The sequence below is a fragment of the Cryptomeria japonica genome, chromosome 9 (assembly GCF_030272615.1).
Source record: "Cryptomeria japonica chromosome 9, Sugi_1.0, whole genome shotgun sequence".
Classification (NCBI taxonomy): domain Eukaryota; kingdom Viridiplantae; phylum Streptophyta; class Pinopsida; order Cupressales; family Cupressaceae; genus Cryptomeria; species Cryptomeria japonica.
In genome coordinates this window covers 470,879,890-470,901,256 of record NC_081413.1, presented here as the reverse complement: position 1 = coordinate 470,901,256, position 21,367 = coordinate 470,879,890, and the positions used below count along the sequence as shown (strand labels likewise).

At 37.9% G+C, this 21,367-nt stretch overlaps 1 protein-coding gene across 1 annotated transcript in view; it reads left to right on the top strand.

Annotated features, from left to right (window-relative positions):
* LOC131075912 (uncharacterized) overlaps positions 1 to 21,367 on the top strand; it is a 70,132-nt gene that overhangs the window by 31,991 nt on the left and 16,774 nt on the right. Inside the window, exon 3 of the mRNA XM_058012861.2 lies at positions 19,417 to 20,829. Coding sequence (XP_057868844.2) covers positions 19,417 to 20,829 — 1,413 coding nt within the window. The remainder of the gene's footprint in view (positions 1 to 19,416; positions 20,830 to 21,367) is intronic.

Genomic DNA, 21,367 nt, shown 5'->3' with positions numbered 1-21,367 from the left:
ACATTGTAAATTGTAAATGCAATGGGGCTGACCCTATATTGGGTGCCAAGTTTAGGTCATCATATTATTATTAATTGATTATCCTTGTGAGCCGACCTAGGATGAATTAGGTGGCTAAGATCACATATATATACAAGGTTCATTCATTCATCATTACACACAATGGAAGACATCGAATTACATCCTTGATCAGCAGTGAAATTATCCAGTCAGCGAATATAACTACAAGGACAGCAAATTGCATCATAAAGATCAGCAAGCATATCCCTATGGCAGCGAATTCATCTCCAAGAACAGCAAACTAATTCTGGAGCAGCGATTATCATTCATGGTCAGCGAATTGACTCCTTGATCAGCGAATGGTCCCATGATCAGAAGCAGCAAATCATGGTCCTATGATCAGCAGCAGCAAATCATCTTCAGTCAAGTATATTGCAGATAAGTTCATCATACTGCTGTGTATATGCTGATGTTCATATTGCTTCAAGTGTTGAAGTAACTTGTAAAGTCACATATTGATTATTGCCTAATATAAACTGAGATTAATTGCTGGGTTTTTCACCTCCAAGAGGGAGGTTTTCCTAGGGTACTGTTGTGTTCTGTGTGTTCATTGTGTTATTTCTGATTATTGCTATCGATCTGAAACTTAGAACCAATACAACCAAAGGAACACTAAGAAACAATACAATCAAAGTTTTTAGTGTTCCTTTTGTTGTATTATCTTTAGATTTTCATAGAGCTCTCACTCTCTATCATAGAGTGTGTTGCAGAACTTTGATGCAAAAAAATCTAAAATAGTTACAACCAGAAGCTTTCACATCCAAATACTGCTCTGGATCAAACATGTTTAGTGTGTAACAAGCAGATAGTTGAAAGAAATTTAAATTCAAATAAGCTAACCATTGCAAAATAGCCGTTAACATAAGCATAGTAAAATTGATATATATATATTATTCAAACAGGAAAAACGAATAACGATAATGGAAAGATTAAGTGCATAAAACTAAAAATTAAGCATACATGTAAAATTTGAGAACTAATTGACTTGCATGAAATGAAAGAGAGAGAGGGTTTAGAGAGTACTTCTAAACTGATGCTAAATTCTGAACTTCAAACTCTGTCATGATACTGGTGAGGAGGGAAAGTATCATTAGGGCGCTTTTCCGCCCAACCACGGACTATCTAGTCCCCTGTGCCATATCCTTCTGGACTGGCCCGACCCTTCGCAGGAAGGTAAAGGAATATGAGAACTCAATGCCATCTGAGACTTGGTGTTAGGACCTACGCACTTAGTCATTCATACACTAAGGGTAACTCCCTACTAGTATGACACTCTGACTAAGGTTGTATCTGGTGCTAAAGATCAGACTAGTGCATGCATTACGTAGGACCACCTTGGCCAAGGTTTTACACTGTAAGCACAAGTCTTTGCGCTGTCAATGATCTCACCCTTCTTGGCAATAAGTCTAGGTTCTAGGAGTTCAATTGAACTCAAGAGGGTAATTTCAAAAAGATAGAGTGTGTTTGACACTGCTGTTCGGATTGATCAATTTAAGAAAATCTAAGGAAGCTCAATTAAGGTGTCGACAGTCTTCTAAACATGAGACCTTGCAGGTTTTCAAATCTAAAACCAAAGGATGCTGTTGGCATGATTGTATTCAGCAGGTTACAAAATTTAAGGGTTCGAAAAACACTTATTACACTCGCACCGGTATGAAGTGTTATATCTCCATGCTTACATACACATACACCCATGCATATGCACGTATCTATACAGATTGTATTTATTTGTAAGTATGTATAAAACACTACATCTACCCTTATTTGCTTGGTCTGAAAGAAAACAATGATACAAACTGGCAGCCCCAATTTTTTTATAACTGATATAAAATGGACTGCTCCTTTTTAGAGACTTATACATTAACCCATTTTTGAAAAAAAACAGTAAGGGATTAAATACATTCAATCATTTATTTCAAAACCACCTATTATATCTATACATGCACATACGGATATATCTTAAGTATGCTGATATACATGTGTGTACATATATAAATATAAATCTGTACGTATCTAGTGTAAGACAAAAAACAGAAACAATTTACATAAGTTCAGACTTTCTACTTGTTGTGACCATTTCACACATCGCCCCATTAGAATGGGGACCCCCTCTTTTTGCCTTTGGTTTTGTTTTCTCTTTGCTCGTTTTCTCTCTGCTTTTAGGGTTTTGAGTGAGTGAGTGGTCTGCCTGGGCGGCTAGATTAGGGCTAAACCTTGGAAGCTCGTTTTAGGGTTTCTTTCAAGCTAAGTGTAGCCAAATTTTGGGGTTTGTTAGTCATCTACTTGAGACTTCAAGATCGCCAGAATGAAACATGCCTTTCAGGGGAGTCAAGTTGGTTAGGTCAGGGGCAAGGTGAATAGGTCTCATGTCAGGTTAAGATTGAAAGAAGGTCTTTATTGGTAAGGTCCTGTTTGTTTCTGAGTCTGAGTCAGCTAAGCATACTCAGTGAAGAAAGGGAGTTGATTTGGTTAAGTTAAAGGGAGAATGAAGTGAATCAAGGTAATATCTAGCTTGGAAACCTAATTTTCGCTCCTGACCCTTCCAAAGGGTCCAGAGCGAAATTTTGAAAAACTCTCATTTTTCGCTTGATGAAAGACAGGATTTTGATGGGGATGCATGAAGGAAGGTCTTTGCTTACCTCTTCGGGAAATTTGGAGTTCAAAAGGTCAAGAATTAAGCTCAAAGCTTGATTTTTGCTCCTGAACCTTCCAAAGGGTCCAGAGTGAAAATCTTTGTAAACTGGATTTCCTTAACAATTTTGGCTAAGTTTTGAGATGTTTGAAGATGAATTTATGTGTTCTTGCCTAGAGAGGGATTTGATCGATTTTGGGGAGCAAGATGATGCCTGAAAGAGGATTTTTGCTCCTGACCCTTCTAGAGGGCCCAGAGCGAATTTCATTCTAAACACAATTTCTTGCTTTGAGTCGACTTGCAATCCGGTTCCTGGCCTTGAAAATGATCTAACCTTGTCTTGTGAAATGGTTTGTAACTTAAAGACTGAGCAGTTTAGCCTGGAATGAAGATTTCACTCCTGACCCTTCCAGAGGGTCCAGAGCGAAAATCTTATTTGAGCTTATTTGTTACTAATTTTGGCTAATTTTTTATGTGTAGGGTCGCTTGGAATGAAGATTGGACATCATTTGATACATTTGAAGATTTGGAAGCATGCAAAATGAAGAATTTTGGACAAGGAAGGTAATTTTCGCTCCTGACCCTTCCAGAGGGTCCTGAGCGAAATTTTGAATAGCTCTCATGTTGCAATAAAAAGGTCAAGTTTTGGGCATGAATGAAACAAGGACAACTCCCTTTTGCCTCCTGAAGAAGTTTCAACTTTGAAGAATGAAAGATTTTGCTTAAAAACTAATTTTCGCTCCTGACCCTTCCAGAGGGTCCAGGGCGAAAAACTTTATAGGGGACATTTATTGCCTTGTTTGATCAAATTGAAGAGCCTAAGGCATCATGAAAGGAAGAATGAGCAAGATGAAACCCTTAAGGTATGTTAGAAGTCATGAAGAAATGAAGGATTTTGCCTAAATTGAGGAATTCGCTCCTGACCCTTCCAGAGGGTCCAGGGCGAAATTTTTCAAATCCTTCTATTTTTTGCAAAAATCTAGTCAAGCTTGGCATGGATGAAGGAGGAGTAGTGTCTTTTCTTGAGAGGTAAAATCAACTTGAAAGGTGAAGGAATTGAGCCTAAATTGAGGAATTCGCTCCTGACCCTTCCAGAGGGTCCAGGGCGAAAAACTTTATAGGAGGCATTTCTTGCTCAACTTGACCAAATTTTGATGCCCAAAGCATGTTGAAAAGAGGAATGAACATGATCTTGCTTTGAGAAGTGTTCGATAGCATTGAGTGATGGAGATTTTAGCTAAGAAAGGCAATTTTGCTCCTGACCCTTCCAAAGGGTCCAGAGCGAAATTCCTTATAAACTCATTTTTAACCTTTCTTGGACATGAAATCCTATTCCTAGCACAGTGCAAGATGAAATCCCGCTTAGCAAAGAAGTTTCAAGGAGGAAAATGAAGGATTTTGGTCAAAATGGTGAAAATCGCTCCTGACCCTTCCAGAGGGTCCAGAGTGAAATTCCTAAAGAACACCTTTTTCTTGCAAGGTCAAAACAATCTCTTTGGTTTTTATGGTTTGAATGAATGTGAGGAAGTATGTTTTGTCCTTTGAAGATAATTGAGATGGTCAAGAGGAAGCAACCAAGCCTAGAAAAGGATTTTCGCTCCTGACCCTTCCAGAGGGTTCAGGGCGAAAATCCCAAAACCTATCTTTTCTTCCAAAGATTGGACTAGACCAAGCTTAGACATGGGTTTGACAAGACATTTGAATGGCCTTGAAGTTGAATTGGATTGCCATGAATGCAAGTTTTGAAGCCAAGGAAGAAATTCGCTCTTGACCCTTCCAAAGGGTCTAGGGCGAAATTTCTAAATTCTCCCTTTTTCTTGCAAATTTAAGACAAGATTTCGCTTTTCAGGACTTGGATGGGAGAGAGGCATGATGTTCTATGCCTTAGAAGTGATCTGAAGTTAAAAGCATGAAGGAATAGGCCTAAAACTCAAAATTCGCTCCTGACCCTTCCAAAGGGTCCAGGGCGAAAATCATAAAATCAACACATTCCTTTTAAGTTTGTGCTAAGGCAAGGATACACCAAGGTAGAAATGACCTTTAAGACCATTAATGAGTAATTGTTTGTTCCAAAAGTTGATGATTCTAGGACAGAGAGGGAAAATCGCTCCTAACCCTTCTAGAGGGTCCAGAGCGAAAATCTAAAAAACCCCTATTTTACCTTGCAAAAACAAGCAAAACTTGGGTGGAGTGAATGAAGAGGATCATTGTCTAACCTTGTGAGGTGGATTGGAGTTAAGTTGATGAAGGAATAAGCCTAAGGAGGAAAAATCGCTCCTGACCCTTCCAGAGGGTCCAGGGCGAAAAACCCTAAAATCACCTTTTTCCTCCTAATTTGAATGAAACTAAGCCTGGACCTTAGTGAAAGATGCCATTTGGAATGCCTTGGTAAGGTTTTGGACTTACAAAAATGAGGATTTTGAGCTCAGGAGAGAATTTCGCACCTGACCCTTCCAGAGGGTCCAGGGCGAAATTCTTGAAAATGCAATATTTCCTTCAAAATTTTGGTGAGCAAACCCAGTGATGGAGAGAAATGAACTCTGGAGGTTACCTAGGAGGAGGTCAACGATCAAATTAAGGTGAATTTTGACCTAATAGGCAAAAATCGCTCCTGACCCTTCCAGAGGGTCCAGGGCGAAATTTACATTTTCACCTAATTGCTCATAAGAAATGATAAAAAATTGAAATGCAACAACTTGATTAGGTCAAGATGCATATGAACTCACCTTCCAGGAGATTTTGGAGTCAAGGAATGGGATATTTGGGACCAAATTGAAAAAATCACTCCTGACCCTTCAAGAGGGTCCAGGGCGAAATCATTAGAAAACTTCATTAAGCCTTGATCAAACCTTGATATTCCCCAATTTGCACTAAATTAGCCAAATTCAGGACATTTGGGAGGTTGAATTAAATTTGCCTTAATTAAGGCATTGGCAATTTAATTAATTAATTTTTAGGCCTTGGAATAATTAAAAAATCCACCTTGGAGGCATTAAAATTAATTTTAATTTTAAAAAATATAAGGTAAGCGCTCAAAATCATTATTGTGCCTTTGCAAACAAGTCGGCCACCTTTTGAAGGGATTTTTATTTATTTTTATCCCCTATTTGCCAAGTCGGCCTTGAAGGGATTGGGGTGAGTGCCCTATATAAAGGAGGAGTGTTGTTTCAAATTTCAAATCATTCATTCATTCCTTTTAAATGCGATTTTGAGGAGCAGATTGGAGGAGCGAAATCCAGCAGATTGGAGGCGAATTTCTTACCAAGTTGGAGGCTAAATTTCCAGATTTTGAAGTTGTTTGAAGGATAATTTCCAGATTTTGAAAAGCTAGTGGAGGGTGAAGCTCTTTTGAAGGTTAATTAAGACAAAATTCATCCAAGAAGGCCAGCAATTCAATCCTTATCCAGCAAAGTCTGATCTTCTTTCTTCATTTTCTCCAAGGTTGATAGTTAAGCTTTCAAAGAAGGAGGTATGAAGAATTAAAATTTTTGAAGTCTATATTCAAGACTTGTGTTGATCTCATAGCAATCCTTTGAAAATCTAAGTCTTGTGCAATCTGATTTTCATTCATAATTCTTGAGTTATCATGTCATTTTCAAATTAATGTTTTGAACTATTCCCTTGAAAAGGTCTTAAGTTCCATGCTTTAAGGTATGATGCTCAAAGACTAACTTTAATCTGTTGTGTAGGCATCAAATGATGACCCCAAAAGCTAGAGGATCTACTAGCCGACAGGCTCTCATCAAGGAAGATCAAAGGAGCGACGAATTGGAGACCAGGATCATGTCCAAGTGGAGTAATATCGGAGACACCAACTTAGGAAACTTCAATGTGAAGAAGTTTCGAGAGGCCCCCTACATTGGCAAGCCATCACCTGTTGCAAGGAAGATAATCGAGAGTGGCATCATCAAGGCGGCAGGTTTCCCTCCCGCAGTCAAGTGTCATGAGTTGATGATCGAGTGTGCCCGCCACTATGACTCACAATCAAGGACGATCGTAACCAAAGACGAGAACATCTTAGCTTACCTTTCAGAGGAAGCTATAAGCGAAGCTCTTCATCTTCCAGACCATAAAGATATGATTTACAAAAGCTTAGAAGGAGCCAGGTCGATCTATGAAGATGATCCTGAGTCCTGTTTGAACTTCATTAATAAGAATTGGTTGCTCAAAAGTCGGCCTCGTCTGAACAAGATTCCCAATACACCACATAGGATTGACTTTCAGGAGGAATACAAAGACTTGATAACTTTGCTCAATCGAGTTACAGGTGCTTCTCAAGCCGCCTTCTTCGAAAAGTGGATGTTCTTCTTCATACAAGTGATAGTTCAAGGAAAAGGAATGCTTCATTGGGCCAGAATCATTAGCAATTGTCTGGACGTACAGTTAAGAAGGCTAAGACCCACCAAATCATTCCACATGAGCTCATATGTTATATATGCCTTGATCAGGAGTTTCGAATATGCAGGGCTACCTCACAGAGGAGTGATTGGAAGAGGACCTGGAGAAATAAGGGTTTGTGATTCTTATGTTCATCTGCATCATCCGCCTAGAAGTGACTACAAGTTAGTCAATGACACCTTCACGATGAACATTACTAGGATATTGCAAGGAGGAATTCACAATCGACTGTCTCTGGATGCACAAGACCTTGTGAAGAAGTATGGCGCCTGGTTCATCCAGTTTCAAAAGTTCACCTACATCAGAGTTCACGGGTGTCCTTCACCACCTTACATGTTGCCAAGATATCCAACAGATAGGATAGTACTACTTGAGGTGACTAGACAGTTGGCAGCTTATGCGAAGGCATCCAGACGCAAGCATGGAAATGGAATTCCCGTACCCATCATACTAGGGAATTTAGTTGAGGTGTGTCCTAATACTCAAGCCGCAGAAGATGCAGAGAAGGAATTATCCTTATACTCATTCACATCCTTTGCCTCGCGAGAGAATTTTGATCCTCATGGTTATATGGAAGAGACTGTCGGCAGAAAGTACAAGCATGAGTTTCAGGTGGAGGACTTTTGGATGAATCTCCCAGGTGATTTAGAGGTTAAAAGAAAGATGCATTCCAGGCTACCCTTAGATCTCATCAGGAAATGCAAAGTTTATAGAGTAGCCGATCAAGCCCAGGATAATGGTAGATACCTCCAATCGTCCTATGAGAAAGAGGACAAAGAAGTGAAGATAGATTGGAATGAGCCCGAGGTTTTAGACTTGAGAGCTTTGATGGCTCTAGTTTTATCCTGCACTCACAGATGGGTGGATGTACTGCATGAAAAGTTGAAGGAGCAGAATGTATCAATGACATTTACTTTGGAGGCAAGACCAGAGGAAGGAGAAGCAAGTGTGAGTGAGAATACTTCTCATTCCAAAGGCTCAAAGAGGAAAGAAGGACCTGAGAAGAAAGAACCTTCCAAGAAGAAGTAGAAAACAAACCCTGATCACCCACCAAGCACATCTTCCAGGTATGAAAAGGAGGCGAGTCAAGAGGAAGATCAGAGGTAGATAGTATATGAAGTTGATGAGTCTATGGAATCCATGGTGTAGAATGATAAGCAAGAGAAAGGATAGACACCTCAACATTCATCAAGTCAATCTCCCCAAGTTGATGCTAATGAGCAACACGAAGAAAAGAATGATGATGAAGCAACATCTCCTTTCCGGGAAGACAAGCCACTACCTAAAGAGATACAAGTGAGGGAAACAAGATCTGCCATTCTTGATTGGCTGAAAGAGAGACTGACAAGGGTAGTTGTGGTTGAAGAGGAAGAGGATGTGTTTGACTTGGAAAGCCTTATAGGAAATTCTCATGAGGTAATGGAGAAGAAGAAGGCCACAAAGATGTCTAAGATAATTAGAGATGAGACAGGATCCAGGAAAGTGCAGGTAGCTACACCAGTGGTGGACAAATATGAGGATGAGATTCTTGCAGATGAGTATGACTTAGAAACATTTGAGCTTGGTCCACTTACCTCTCAACAAGAGATGGAAGAAGCAACTGATTCATTTGAAGCACTTAAAGATAAACTCAAAGAAGAAATGGAAAACAATAAGAGGCTTGAAAGGGAGGTCAGTGCTTGGAGGAACTATTTTAGTCACCTTAATCAGCCCTTGAGATGTCAGGATCCAGCAGTATCTCCTTTACAAGCACTCCCTCTTGAATCAGTAGGCGAGGCAAAAAGGGTGAAGAGCTTGGTTTAGCTTATGAGCTCTTGGATTGATAAATCCCACACAGTAGCCGTTGAATTTGCAACAAGAATGATGAAGACAGTTCATCGAGCTATCCAGGTTCTTGAGATTATCCATAATCTAATGATAACTGTAGCTGCATTCACTCACACTAGAGATGTTATCATTCCTGTCTTACAAGTGATAAGACAAACATCAAGATGAATTCTAGCACAAGAAAAGATAATGGATGGAGGAACCCATAACCTCCTACAGTGGTCAGCTCTGCTCCAGATGAAAGAGGTCCTTTTTGAAGACATCAACACCAGATGCAGTCAAGTTGAGGGTATCATTCATCCAATTCAAGATAAGGTGTTTGAGGTGTTGTGTACCATTCTTGACAGGCGGATCGAGATTGAGACAAATGTGGACATCCAAGAGTTGGAGGAGAGAGTCAAGGTCATTTTTTGCAAAGAGGAGAACATCATCACAGATAAGCAACGAGATCAAATGTACACTACTATGTTCCTGATTGAGAAGACCAAAGAACTTGAACCTGGATGGGAGACAGCTCTTCTCGTTGCTTTTGATCAAGTCCTTCATTTGGAAGAACGAATGAAGAATCTTGCTGAGATTCCCATTGCTGAGATTGAGTGAATTGTGTCCAGATTCATTGAATATGCTAAGAAAGAGCATAGGAAAGGGAACAATATTCTAGATGAAAAGTTGTTATAAGATGATGTGGCAGCTTAATTCCTATTGGTCTATGTCTCCTCAGTTTTTGTGCCAATTCTTTATTGGCTATGGATTAGTGATGTTTATCTAAATGGGGACTTTTTTGTAACAAACCCTAATTAGGGTTTAGGTGTCAAAATCTCAGCCGTTGATCTTCTTTTGATCTGGGCCATTCATTGTATTTGAGGATGCTATATATACCCTCACTCATTTCATTTCAAGGGTTAGAAGAGTTAGAAGTTAGAGAAAGAGAGAGAGCTTAGAGAAAAGAAAGTTATTGTGTAGCAAGATTGAGTAGTGAAGAAAGAATTTTGAACAATTGTTGTCCATTTGGATTTGAGATCAATAAAATATTGAAGTTATGGTGTTAAGAATTTTGAACAATTGTTGTCCATTTGGATTTGAGATCAATAAAATATTGAAGTTATGGTGTTTTATTGCAATACTTGTGGCTATCTTCATGATTGTTTATCTTCTTGAATCACTCTCAGTTGAAATAGAATTTAAGTTTAACTTTGAAAGACTAAGTGTTGTGCTTGATCTTTGGTAAGATTCACATTCCAAACCACTAGCTTCTTACTGATTGTAAGGACGCCTTGTGTGGTCAACTGGAAACCTTGAGATTAATTAAGAATTCAATCATCCCTGGAAGTATTGATATGTATCTCTATGATAGTATCTATATCCTTGATGATTTGAAAAACTTTTGAATCCCCTTAGAAGATCGCATCAATTCCAGTAGAGTTGTAATTTCTTGACGAAACTGAAATTGGTAGAATCTTATCAAGTCTAGTATTCATTGAGTCATTCTTAGGAATAGTTTAAGTATCTCTTCCTTGAAACCCTTACCTTTTGACATTTTTTGAAAATCTGTTAGTGTTAGGAAAATCCTGTTCCTGCAGTTGAAAAGAGAGTAATACGAACAAGCTTTCTCTGAAAGTACGTAAGGCCCCTTGAAGAAACATCATACACAACGACCACTGGTGCTTATACACACGTAGAGATCCTATAGCGAAGAACCTTGAAGTCACCCCGATTGATCCTTTTCGCGACATCTTCAGCATTCAAAGGCTTTATTCAAGAAAGGATAAGATACCTTTGGGTATTTTATTCTGTGTTAGGTCGTGTACAAAATACACATCAACACTACCCAACTTTCCTACGAGGATAACACAGAATTTTTCAAAATCTTCTCTACTTTTCATGATACAGAAAAACAGGATAAGACACATTACCCTTCCTCATTTATTTTGCGAAATAGTCAAGCCCCTTTTACCCAAATCAGTAGGGCAGATTCAGAATTCTTTTGCTTGCTTTAACACTAGATTTAAGAGATAGAAAGGGAATTTTCCAGAAATACAACATATATACGTATATATTTACATATATATATATATATATCTATATATATATACAATTCATACGTATACATATCATACTTCTTCTCACGGAGATAACACAAAATATAATATACCCCGAAATACGTTAACCCTCTCCTTAAATTCCAGGAACAAAGTTAAAACTGAATTTAATAGCAGAATAATGGTATATCTACTTTCCAATTTCAATCTCCAACAAGCCTTAGCAGAATACACAACATTACATCATACTGGTTATTTCCTGTTAAAAACTGAAACAAAAACTAATATACATAGTAAAAGTGCAGAAGGGTTTTCAAGCCATCTAAAATGCCATGAAATTCTCTTAAATACCCAGCCATTTACATACGACTAAAATATCTATGAATTCCTTCCATTATACTTCGAAAACAAGAAAAATAACAGCAAGAGATAAGTTAATATCGTAGGTCTAAGAAGGCAACGTGACCTGGTGTATCCGTAGGATTATGAAATTCTGAAACCAGCTTTCCACGCTGAAACCACAAGCTGGAACCACTGAAATGCCCAGCCAAAACCCTTGTTCCCTTTCGTTCCAGAAGAAAAATATGCCGTAGATAATAATGAGTACCCTTTTTCCTCTCTTATCCTTTGGCTTTTATAACCCACGCTGTCCAAAACCCATGCCCTAATACCAAGTGGATTTTTCCAAAACTCTCAAGGAGTCACGCAGGCATGCTTGCATTACTCGTGACTGCCCTTTCGTTTTCATCCAAAACCAAAAATGCAAAAACATCTTTCCACCATCATATATAATGGTGCCTGAAGTCTTTTAATTTCTTTCCTTTGTTTCCTTCTATGCTCGACAACTCCAAACGAATGATGATATAATAGGTTTATTTTACCATAATCTTTTTGCTCTTATTACATTCCAACCAGCCCGATAAATTATAAGGCTTGCTCAATTAAATAGAATTTATGTAATGGCTTACATTAATAAGATTTAAAAGTTTTATTTAAGTCTTATTTCTTTCAATACTATGAAAGAAAATAATTACATCTATTTAATCATTGAGTTGCCAATTAAAATTGGCCAAATAAAATAATTTATTTAATTAAAATAAAACTTGCCAGACAATTTTTAATTATATTTAATAATACATATTTATTTATATTTATATATACGCGGCCTATACTTCCTACGAATATCTGACTGCGATAGTACGTATACGATCAGGTATACGTGCTACTGTACCTAGGTACTCGTATAAGATATGTCAGTTACGTATATATACATATACATAACATATATATTAAAAAATAATATTAGTCCAGTCAACTTAATTAATAAACGACGAAATACTTTATTAATATTAATAACTAAAATTATTTCAGGAAACAACAACCTCAGATTTTATGCACCGACCTACCAGGTTAACTGACACATTGGCTAATCAAAGTCCGACAAGATCCACCTAGGTTTACCTGGCTTAGGCTAGGGTTTTTCAAACAACATTGAGTTCTTCCATTCTTTCACCTCTCGACCTGATGATACTTTCCCTCCTTTTGGAGAGGACAACGGTCTCCTGCATACACTTGGCCCACGGAAATCGGTTAGATCAAATCTTGTCCAGTTCTGACAATTAATAAACTGTGATAAAAGTGAAACATGATATCATATCGCTAACTGAAATTCCTCAATTTACTAAATCAAAGTACATCAAGTTTGCATAGAAAACATAATCATCATTATTCACATATGCATAATCATTTGAACAAATCCATCATTGAAAGCATAAAACTAGGCACATCATACATCATACGAGTATATCAAAATGCACTAGGGTTAACATGTATCAGGACGAAAATACTGCACAAAATTACTAGGGCACAAGTGGGATGTAACATATCCTTCCCCTTGTGAATCATCGTCCTCGATGATTTTCAAGTATCATTTAAAACAACTAAGAACATAACAATGTTTAACCAGTATTAAAGAAACAAAAGAAGTTTTGTTTTAGCTGTTAAAAACATGAAATAGGTGTGGAAATCGCTAATGGATTTCATTGTAATCTTCCCAAGTGGCACTGTCCTCAGTGTACTGGTCCCACTGGACCTTGCACTGAGTAACTTCTCTGTTACGTAAGCGCTGCTTACGTACCTCGAGCACCTTGATTGGCTCGATCATGACCACCCTTGGGTCCTGTACTTGCAAGGAGTTCCAATTAATCATATGTGCAAAATTTGAAACATACTTTTTCAAATAGGAAACATGAAATACATCATGCAACCGAGCAAGAGCTGGCGGTAGAGCAATCCTGTAGGCAACTGGGTTTACAACTTCTAATACTTCAAAAGGACCAACATATCGAGGAGCTAATTTGGAGGACTTCCCAAATTTTATGCTACTTTTGTTCGGTTTCACTCGTAGAAGCACTTTCTCTCCCACTACAGACTGTCTGGGGGTACGTTTTGCATCTGCATAGCTTTTTTGTCGATCATTAGCTTCTGCTAATCTTTTTCTTATCAGCTTGACTTGCTCTTCCATTTCTGAGAGCATTTCTGGACCGAGGGTTATCCTATCTTCTAGCTTATCCCAGCTGATAGGAGTTCTACACTTCCTTCCATATAGTGCTTCGAAGGGCGCCATCTTAATGGATGATTGGAAGGAATTGTTATAGGCGAATTCGACCAATGGAAGATATTCCCCCATTTGTACAATTGATCCATGCAATACATTCTCAAGAGGTCTTCTAAAACCTGGTTAACTCTTTCCGTTTGAGCATCGGTTTCAGGGTGATAGGTTGAGCTTATATTCAACTGAGTTCCCAAGGCTGAAAATAGAGTTTGCCAAAACCTGGATGTCATTCTGGCATCCCTATCCGAGATTATTTTTTCTGGTATACCATGCAACCGAAATATCTCATGCAAGAATTTGTAAGCTATAGTATGTGCCCCATCAGATAAGTTGCCTGGTATAAAATGAGCCACCTTGGTCAGTCTATCTACCACCACTAGAATGGCATTATGCTTATTTCTGGACATAGGCAATCCCTGGACGAAGTCCATGCTGATTATTTGCCATTTCCAGTTGGGTACTGAGTTAGGTTGCAACAAACCTGCTGGGTGTTGATGTTCAGTTTTAACTCGCTGGAACTCAAAACAGCTAGCCACAAACCTTGCGGCGTCCTTTTTCATTCCTTTCCAGAAATATAAGGGTTTGGTGTTAGCAAGCAATTTAGTTACTCCCGGATGTCCAGAGTAAGGTGCTGAGTGCACTTCTTTCAACACCAATTTTCTCAATTCCGAGGACTTAGGTATATACATCCTACCTTGGTATCTTAAAAGTCCGTTTGATTCGATTTTGAAACCGTCATATCTTGGATCTTGGAAATCTATTTGTAAAGCCTCTTTTACCTGTTGGTAAAATCTATCCCCTCCTAGCAATTGTAGGACACGATTCCGGAAATCTGTGTGCACTGCAGTGATGGCATTAATATGGCGTCTACGACTCAGCGCGTTTGCCACTCGGTTTTCCTTACCCTTGATGTAACTGATCTCAAAATCATAATCTGAGATTAGTTCTAACCATCTTCTCTGTCGTGCGTTAAGGTTGGGTTGCGTGAAAATATATTTCAATCCTTGGTGATCCGACCAAAGCTCAAAGGGCTTGCCTAGCAAATAGTGACGCCACATTTGTAGAGCATGTACTATTGCTGCGAGCTCAAGATCATGTGGTGCATAATTTTGCTCATAATTTTTGAGCTTTCTGGACTCAGGGGCAATTACTTGACCTCTTTGTATCAAGACTCCACCTAATCCTTCCCCTGAAGCATCAGTTACTACTAAGTATTGGTCATCTGGATTTGGCACTTTTAGAATTGGTGCTGTGGTCAATTTCTCTTTAAGGAGTTCAAACGCCGCCTGGCATTTTTACGACCATTCAAATCTTTTGCCCTTCCTTTGCTATGATGTGATGGGGTGTGCGATGCGTGAGAAGTTCATTACGAACTTCCTGTAGTATCCTGCTAACCCCATGAAGCTTCTAACTTCATGTACATTCCTGGGAGTTGGCCATTCAGAAATGGCTTTAATCTTTGTCGGGTCCATTGCTATCCCTTTGGCTGAAATTATATGCCCTAGGTATTGTACTTCTTTTTGGAAGAAGGTACACTAGGCTAATTTTGCATATAATTTGTTTTCTCACAATCGTTGAACAACAAACCGCAATTGCTGCAAATGTTCCTCTTCATTCCTTGAGTATATCAAAATGTCCGTAATGAGTTTTGAAGGCAGTCTTATGGATATCTTCATCCCTTAACCTCAACTGATGGTATCCTGATCGCAAATTGATCTTGGAAAAGACTGTTGCTCCACGCATTTGATCAAATAAATCATCAATGCGGGGTAGAGGATATCTGTTTCGGATGGTCAATTTATTCAGCATCCTGTAACCTATGCAAAGTTGGAGAGTCCCATCTTTCTTTTTAACAAAGATTACTGGTACCCCCCAAGGTGACACACTAGGTCTTATCAATCCCTTATCCAGGAGTTCTTGAAGTTGGGCTTTTAACTCCATCAACTCTACCATTGTCATCCTATAGGGAGCTTTGGATACTGGTGCTGCTCCTGGAATTAATTCGATGGAAAAATCGAATATCCTTTTCGGTGGTAAGCCAGGCAATTCCTCTGGAAATACATCCTGAAAATCTTGGAGGTAAGGATATTTCACTTCAAAAGGCTCTTCTGGTTTTTCAACTTCACCAAACTCTTTTTCATGACAATTACAATTCTCATACATCATCATATCATCCTGATATAGGACATCCTTTGCATCCCTGATTTCATCCATTTTAACAGCAAAAATCTGACATCCTTTCTTTTCGCTTCATCTCAGCTGCATAGCAGAGAGTTGCCGCAATCTAATTTCCTGTTGCATGCCTCATAAGAGTACTTTGTTGCCAAAAGTCATCCTGACATTCTACAAACTTGTCGAAACAATTTACCCTTGCCCTATGCTGACCCAACCACTTCATTCCTAAGATGACATCATACATGCCTAGTGGTGCTACAAACAAGTCAACTTCAGAAGCGAAGTTTGGAAATTCTACTCTTGCCCCAAACAGGCATTGCTCTACTTGAGCTCTTGACTGGTTGGCGTATTCTACTGTCCAAGAATTAGCCATAAAACTAGCTCTCCTAGGAAATCTACTAAGCAGTTTTGGCGAAATGAAATTTTCAGTAGCATCTGTATCAATGAGTATATTAATGGGTATACCATATAAAGTACCTGGAGTTTCTACTGGCGTGAACTGGTACTCAGCTTGGCGGTTATCAACTGCCGCATGGATTCTTTGCTGAAAAACTGCTTGTTGAGGTGGCAGTGGGTTCCTCTGATGTTGCCCTCCTGATGGTTTAGTTAGGCACTGGTTGGTGTAGTGATTACCACCACAATTAAAACAACCCCCTGGCGGTCCTTTCTTTTCTGGTTTGCTATCATTCCCACCATTGCCCCTCCTCCATGCTGTCAAAATTAACCTAATCATCTCTGCAACATCCCTCCCGTACTGCTAAACAAGATCACTGGATGCTTCACACAATGAAATTGAAAAGAGTCTTGTCCTCCATGGAAAGTGTTGCAGGCACCCCTGTGGTACATGTCCAGGAACTCCATTCTTAACAGGGGATTCTACCAATCCCCATTATTCACAGATCCCATTTGACATGCGGCACCATGGGCCAAGGGGCGAATCTATGTTGTCAAAATCAGTCCAATCATCTTTCCAATATCTCCCCTCTACTGTTAAATCAGGTCCACTGTATGCTTCACAGAAGGAAATTGAAAAGAGTCGAGACTCCAATATGATGGTTTAGCCAAAGGTAAAACACAAAAATCTGACATATATATATATATATATATATATATATATATATATGTAATATACATATATGTAGTATATACATATATATAATATATGTATATGCAGATGTATATATATATATATATATATATATATATATGTATATAGATATGTATATCAATATATGTATATAGATATGTATATACAAAGTTACAAACACACAAACACACAAACACCCACATATTGTCTTCCAACTCTTACATCCTCTATATGATATGGGAACTCTTCTACTAAATAATGTATAACAATTTTGCAAGTTGATTTTCTCTTTTCTATTTGCTGCCACAGAAGTTGTTATTAGTGTCAATTAAGGCTCTGCAAGAAAATATGAAAAAAGTTGTTTATATTTGTAAGTTATTTTTTTTTTCATATTTTTTCAGAGCCTTAATGGATACCTGTAACAACTTCTTTTTTATACATTATTTAGTAGAAGAGTTCCCATATCATATAGAGGAGGTAAGAGTTCAAAGACAAGATGTTATGGGCTCAAAGGGTGTGCGATCATTGTAAAACAATAAATTTTAAAAACTAAAGCTACTGCAACAACTTCTTTGTTATACATTATTTAGTAGAAGAGTTCCCATATCATATAGAGGAGGTAAGAGTTCGAAGACAAGATGTTATGGGCTCAAAGGGAGTGCGATCATTGTAAAACAATAAATTTTAAAAACTAAAGCTACTGCAACAACTTCTTTGTTATACATTATTTAGTAGAAGAGTTCCCATATTATATAGAGGAGGTAAGAGTTTGAAGACAAGATGTTATGGGCTCAAAGGGAGTGCGATCATTGTAAAACAATAAATTTTAAAAAACTAAAGCTAATGCTTACAAACATTAGATGTCTAAATGCTAATTTATAAGAAGAGAGTGAGAGGAAATTTGATGACATGGATTTGAGTCCTATTATTATAAACAAGATCGAAGTGAAACAGATGCCAACGTAATATTGTATAAAATTAGAGTCAAACCCAGCTTTGGATTAAAGCCAGTTTGGAGAAAAGCTTGTTTATTTGATCAAGGGCTCAATAGCTGTAGAAGAATTTGGTGGGCAAACTTTAGTGGTGGCATATTATAATAGAAATCTATAAGTAACAATATGCCCTAAATTAGCCCCATTAGAGGAGAATGTAATAGAATCTATTATAGAACACAATTTAATCGATTAAATAATTTAAATTGTAAAGCGACATGTTGTAAGTTTGAAGGGAGTTAAATCGTTGTGAAGTAAGAAATTTTAAGAACTAAAGCTAATGCTTGTAAACATTAGATGTCTAAGCTCTAATTTTATATAAAGAGAGTGAAAGTGGAAATTTGATAACATAGATTTGAGTCCTATTATTAATAAACAGGATTGAAGTGAAGAAGATGACAGACTTAAAAATGTATAAAATTAGATTCAAACCAAGCTTTGGTTAAAGGCGGATTGGAGAATAGCTTGTTTATTTGATCAATGGCTCCACAGCTGTAGAAGAATTTGGTGGGCAAACTTTATCATAGGCATATTATAATTCAAATCTATAAGTAACAATCTATGTCCCGAATTAGCCTCAATAAAGACAAGAATATTGTAGAATCTATTATAGACACAATTTGATCAAGAAAATCGTTTTATGTGTTCATAGTAATTTGGTCTAGTTGTTAAGGGCTTAACTCTCTTGGGAGTGACCTGGGAATTGGTTTAGATGGTAGTAGTTTGTGTCTGAACCCTCTGGAAATCAAAGGAGCATTTCCTGATTAAGAAATTAAAGTGGTTTGAGGGGATCTGAGAAGTATATGACAAGACAAAGGGAGGAAAGGACGCTATTTGCCCTTGGATTAAGAAAGCTATTTTAAGGAGTTGCTTTTTATGGATGCTAACACAATAAAATGATCTTTTAACTTGTGAAGCTTGAAGATAATGTGAATATGACAAAAATGCTAGATAATTTTGAATGGTCTTGATCCAAAATCTAAAATCCGCGAATATAACTGAATATGGTAGTGTGATTTTTTAAAACAGAGAGCTAAAGCACTAGAAATGAATCTGTAAGTTTCGGAAAATGAGATATGATGTTTAAGATCAATTCCTGTTCTCTTCTTGGTTTTTAAATAGCTCAGATCTATTCAAAATTTCAGTTCGAATTTTGCAGTAATAATGAGGAATTTAAAACTAGATACATATCAGTGTAACAAAAGGTGCTTTGAGATTTGCGAAGTAAGATCATTTTGCACAAGCTATGTATTCTTTGCTCAGTGGTTGAATGTGGTCATAATGCATGATCTACATTTATCAAGAGCTGGACTACATTTCTAGGCATGAACTTGGGGATCCACATATTTTGCTATAAGAATTTGATTGTTAATTTCTTAAGGAGGGCTTGTTAAGGGTTTAGATTGTAGATGATGTTTCTAGAACTATATTCACAATCCCTTCATTATGAACCTGAGGTTTTCACAATCCATGTGAGTGAGTGAGAGAAAAGCTTCTGGAAAAAGCTGTGTTTTTTTTTTCTGAAACACACACACACAGTTTGATCTCTTAATTGCTTTAACTTGAGTTTGGTGGCTCTTGAATATTTCCAGGAATTTAACACAAGAAGTGTGAATTCAAGAGGGAAAAATGGCCTTGACCATTCTTCAAGAAGTCAACATTCACATTCGGGAGCTTTATACACAACACTTGGTATGGCTGGGCCTTCTAACGGGAATTTATCAGATACAGTGAGGCCAAGAAATGCCGAGGAACTAAATACAGGTACAAGTACTTTGCCGATCACAAATGTAGCCTCAAGGGGAAGAAAAGGTCAGATGCTGAATGCTAATCACTTACTAAATTTCCATTACAATCGGATTCCACGTACTCCTCGTGTTCCATTGAGAAATCAACCTCCAAGGAGATATCACCGAATCAAACCCTATGACAAGGATCTGTTTTTACAAGCAAACTTTAGGTTTCTGGTATCTGATATGGGAGATTATGAGCTGAACTGCAGCAATCCAGATAAAATGTTGCAGTGGGAAGACGTTGCTGCTGTAAAATATTCTGCTCCTGCTCCTGTAAGATGTCCTATTTGCTTGGAGAGTCCTCCTTTGTGTCCTCAAATAACAACCTGTGGGCACATTTTTTGTTTTCCCTGTATTCTACGGTATTTGATGATGGGAGAAGAGGATCACAAAGGTGAACACTGGAAGAAGTGCCCTTTTTGTTCTGTCATGATCTCATGCAAGGATCTATATACTGTTTCAATTAACAGTGTGAAACAGTATACCACTGGAGAAATTATCGAGTTCACGCTTCTATCTCGGGCCAAAAATTCTGTTATTCCTTTTGAGAAGGGACAATATTCTCTGGGAGCTCTGCCATATAGCATAGATGGAGATTGTAATGCCTTTTCCAAATTTACTTTGACCTCTGATGCAGAACTGTCTACAAATAGGGCAGCAGATGAGCTCACCTGTTGGATTGAGAAAGTACATTCTGAGGGGGGTGAAGATGCAGAGTTGCTTCCTTATGCCTATGAGGCAGTGGATCAACTTGAGCAAAGAAAAAAGGCATGGATTGAACATCGTGCCTCTGAATACCTCAGCAATAGTCCCCCAGTAAAGCAGCAATTTATGACGCAAGCCAAAGCACAGTTATGCAAACTCAAAGTTGACAGTTTTGATTCAAGAGGTGAAGCTGAATCAATGGAAACAAAGTCTAGCAATGGCATTGTTTCCTCTGACTGCGAATCAAGTAAGGATCTCACAGGGATATCAGAGAGTAACTTGGGACAGATGCTATCACAGAAAGGCATTGCACAGGAGGGTGAAATATTGGAATCACCAGCTACTGAGGAACTCTTTCCTGATACATTAGATTATTGGGAGAATCAGAGATCTGATAGTGGATCAGAGAAACCCCAAAATATTAAGAATTTGGAAGATAAAGATGCATGCAAGCATCAACAGGAAACTACTGATTCTACAAATGGAGAATCTTATTCTTTTTATCAGGTATATAACTGTGTTTATGGCGCATGTTGTGTTTGGATTTCTTCTTTTTGCTTTATAATTTTTAGGTGATCTGATCTTATTTTAATGTTTAGGTCTATATTTTCCCATTCTTTATTTGCATGTTTATTTAAAATCTGACGGGTATTTTATGTTTACTTTTGAACATTAATTAAGCAGCATGAGTAAGATTAAGTGGCAATGTTTCTCACGTAATCTATCCAGTTCTATTACAATTTTTGTTTTAGGACCTGTCTCATAAATTTTGGATTATGAAGTTGTCTGGAAAAAATCTGATACTTGTTAACTTTCCTAATGCTTTCATTTTCTGATGTCAGTTCTCTGTCTTCTTCAAAGCGCTATTGCATTCCTTGATTCTTGGACTAGTTTTTATCTACCATGGTTTTCCAACTCTCAGCAAAATTATCAGTACATCATATTTGGAAAAAGCCAACCAATGGGCAAACATATTGTTACTTATTAACTATTGGTTTAGCCTTAGTTGCTTTTAAATTTGGTCTTCTTTTCCTTCACAGGGGCT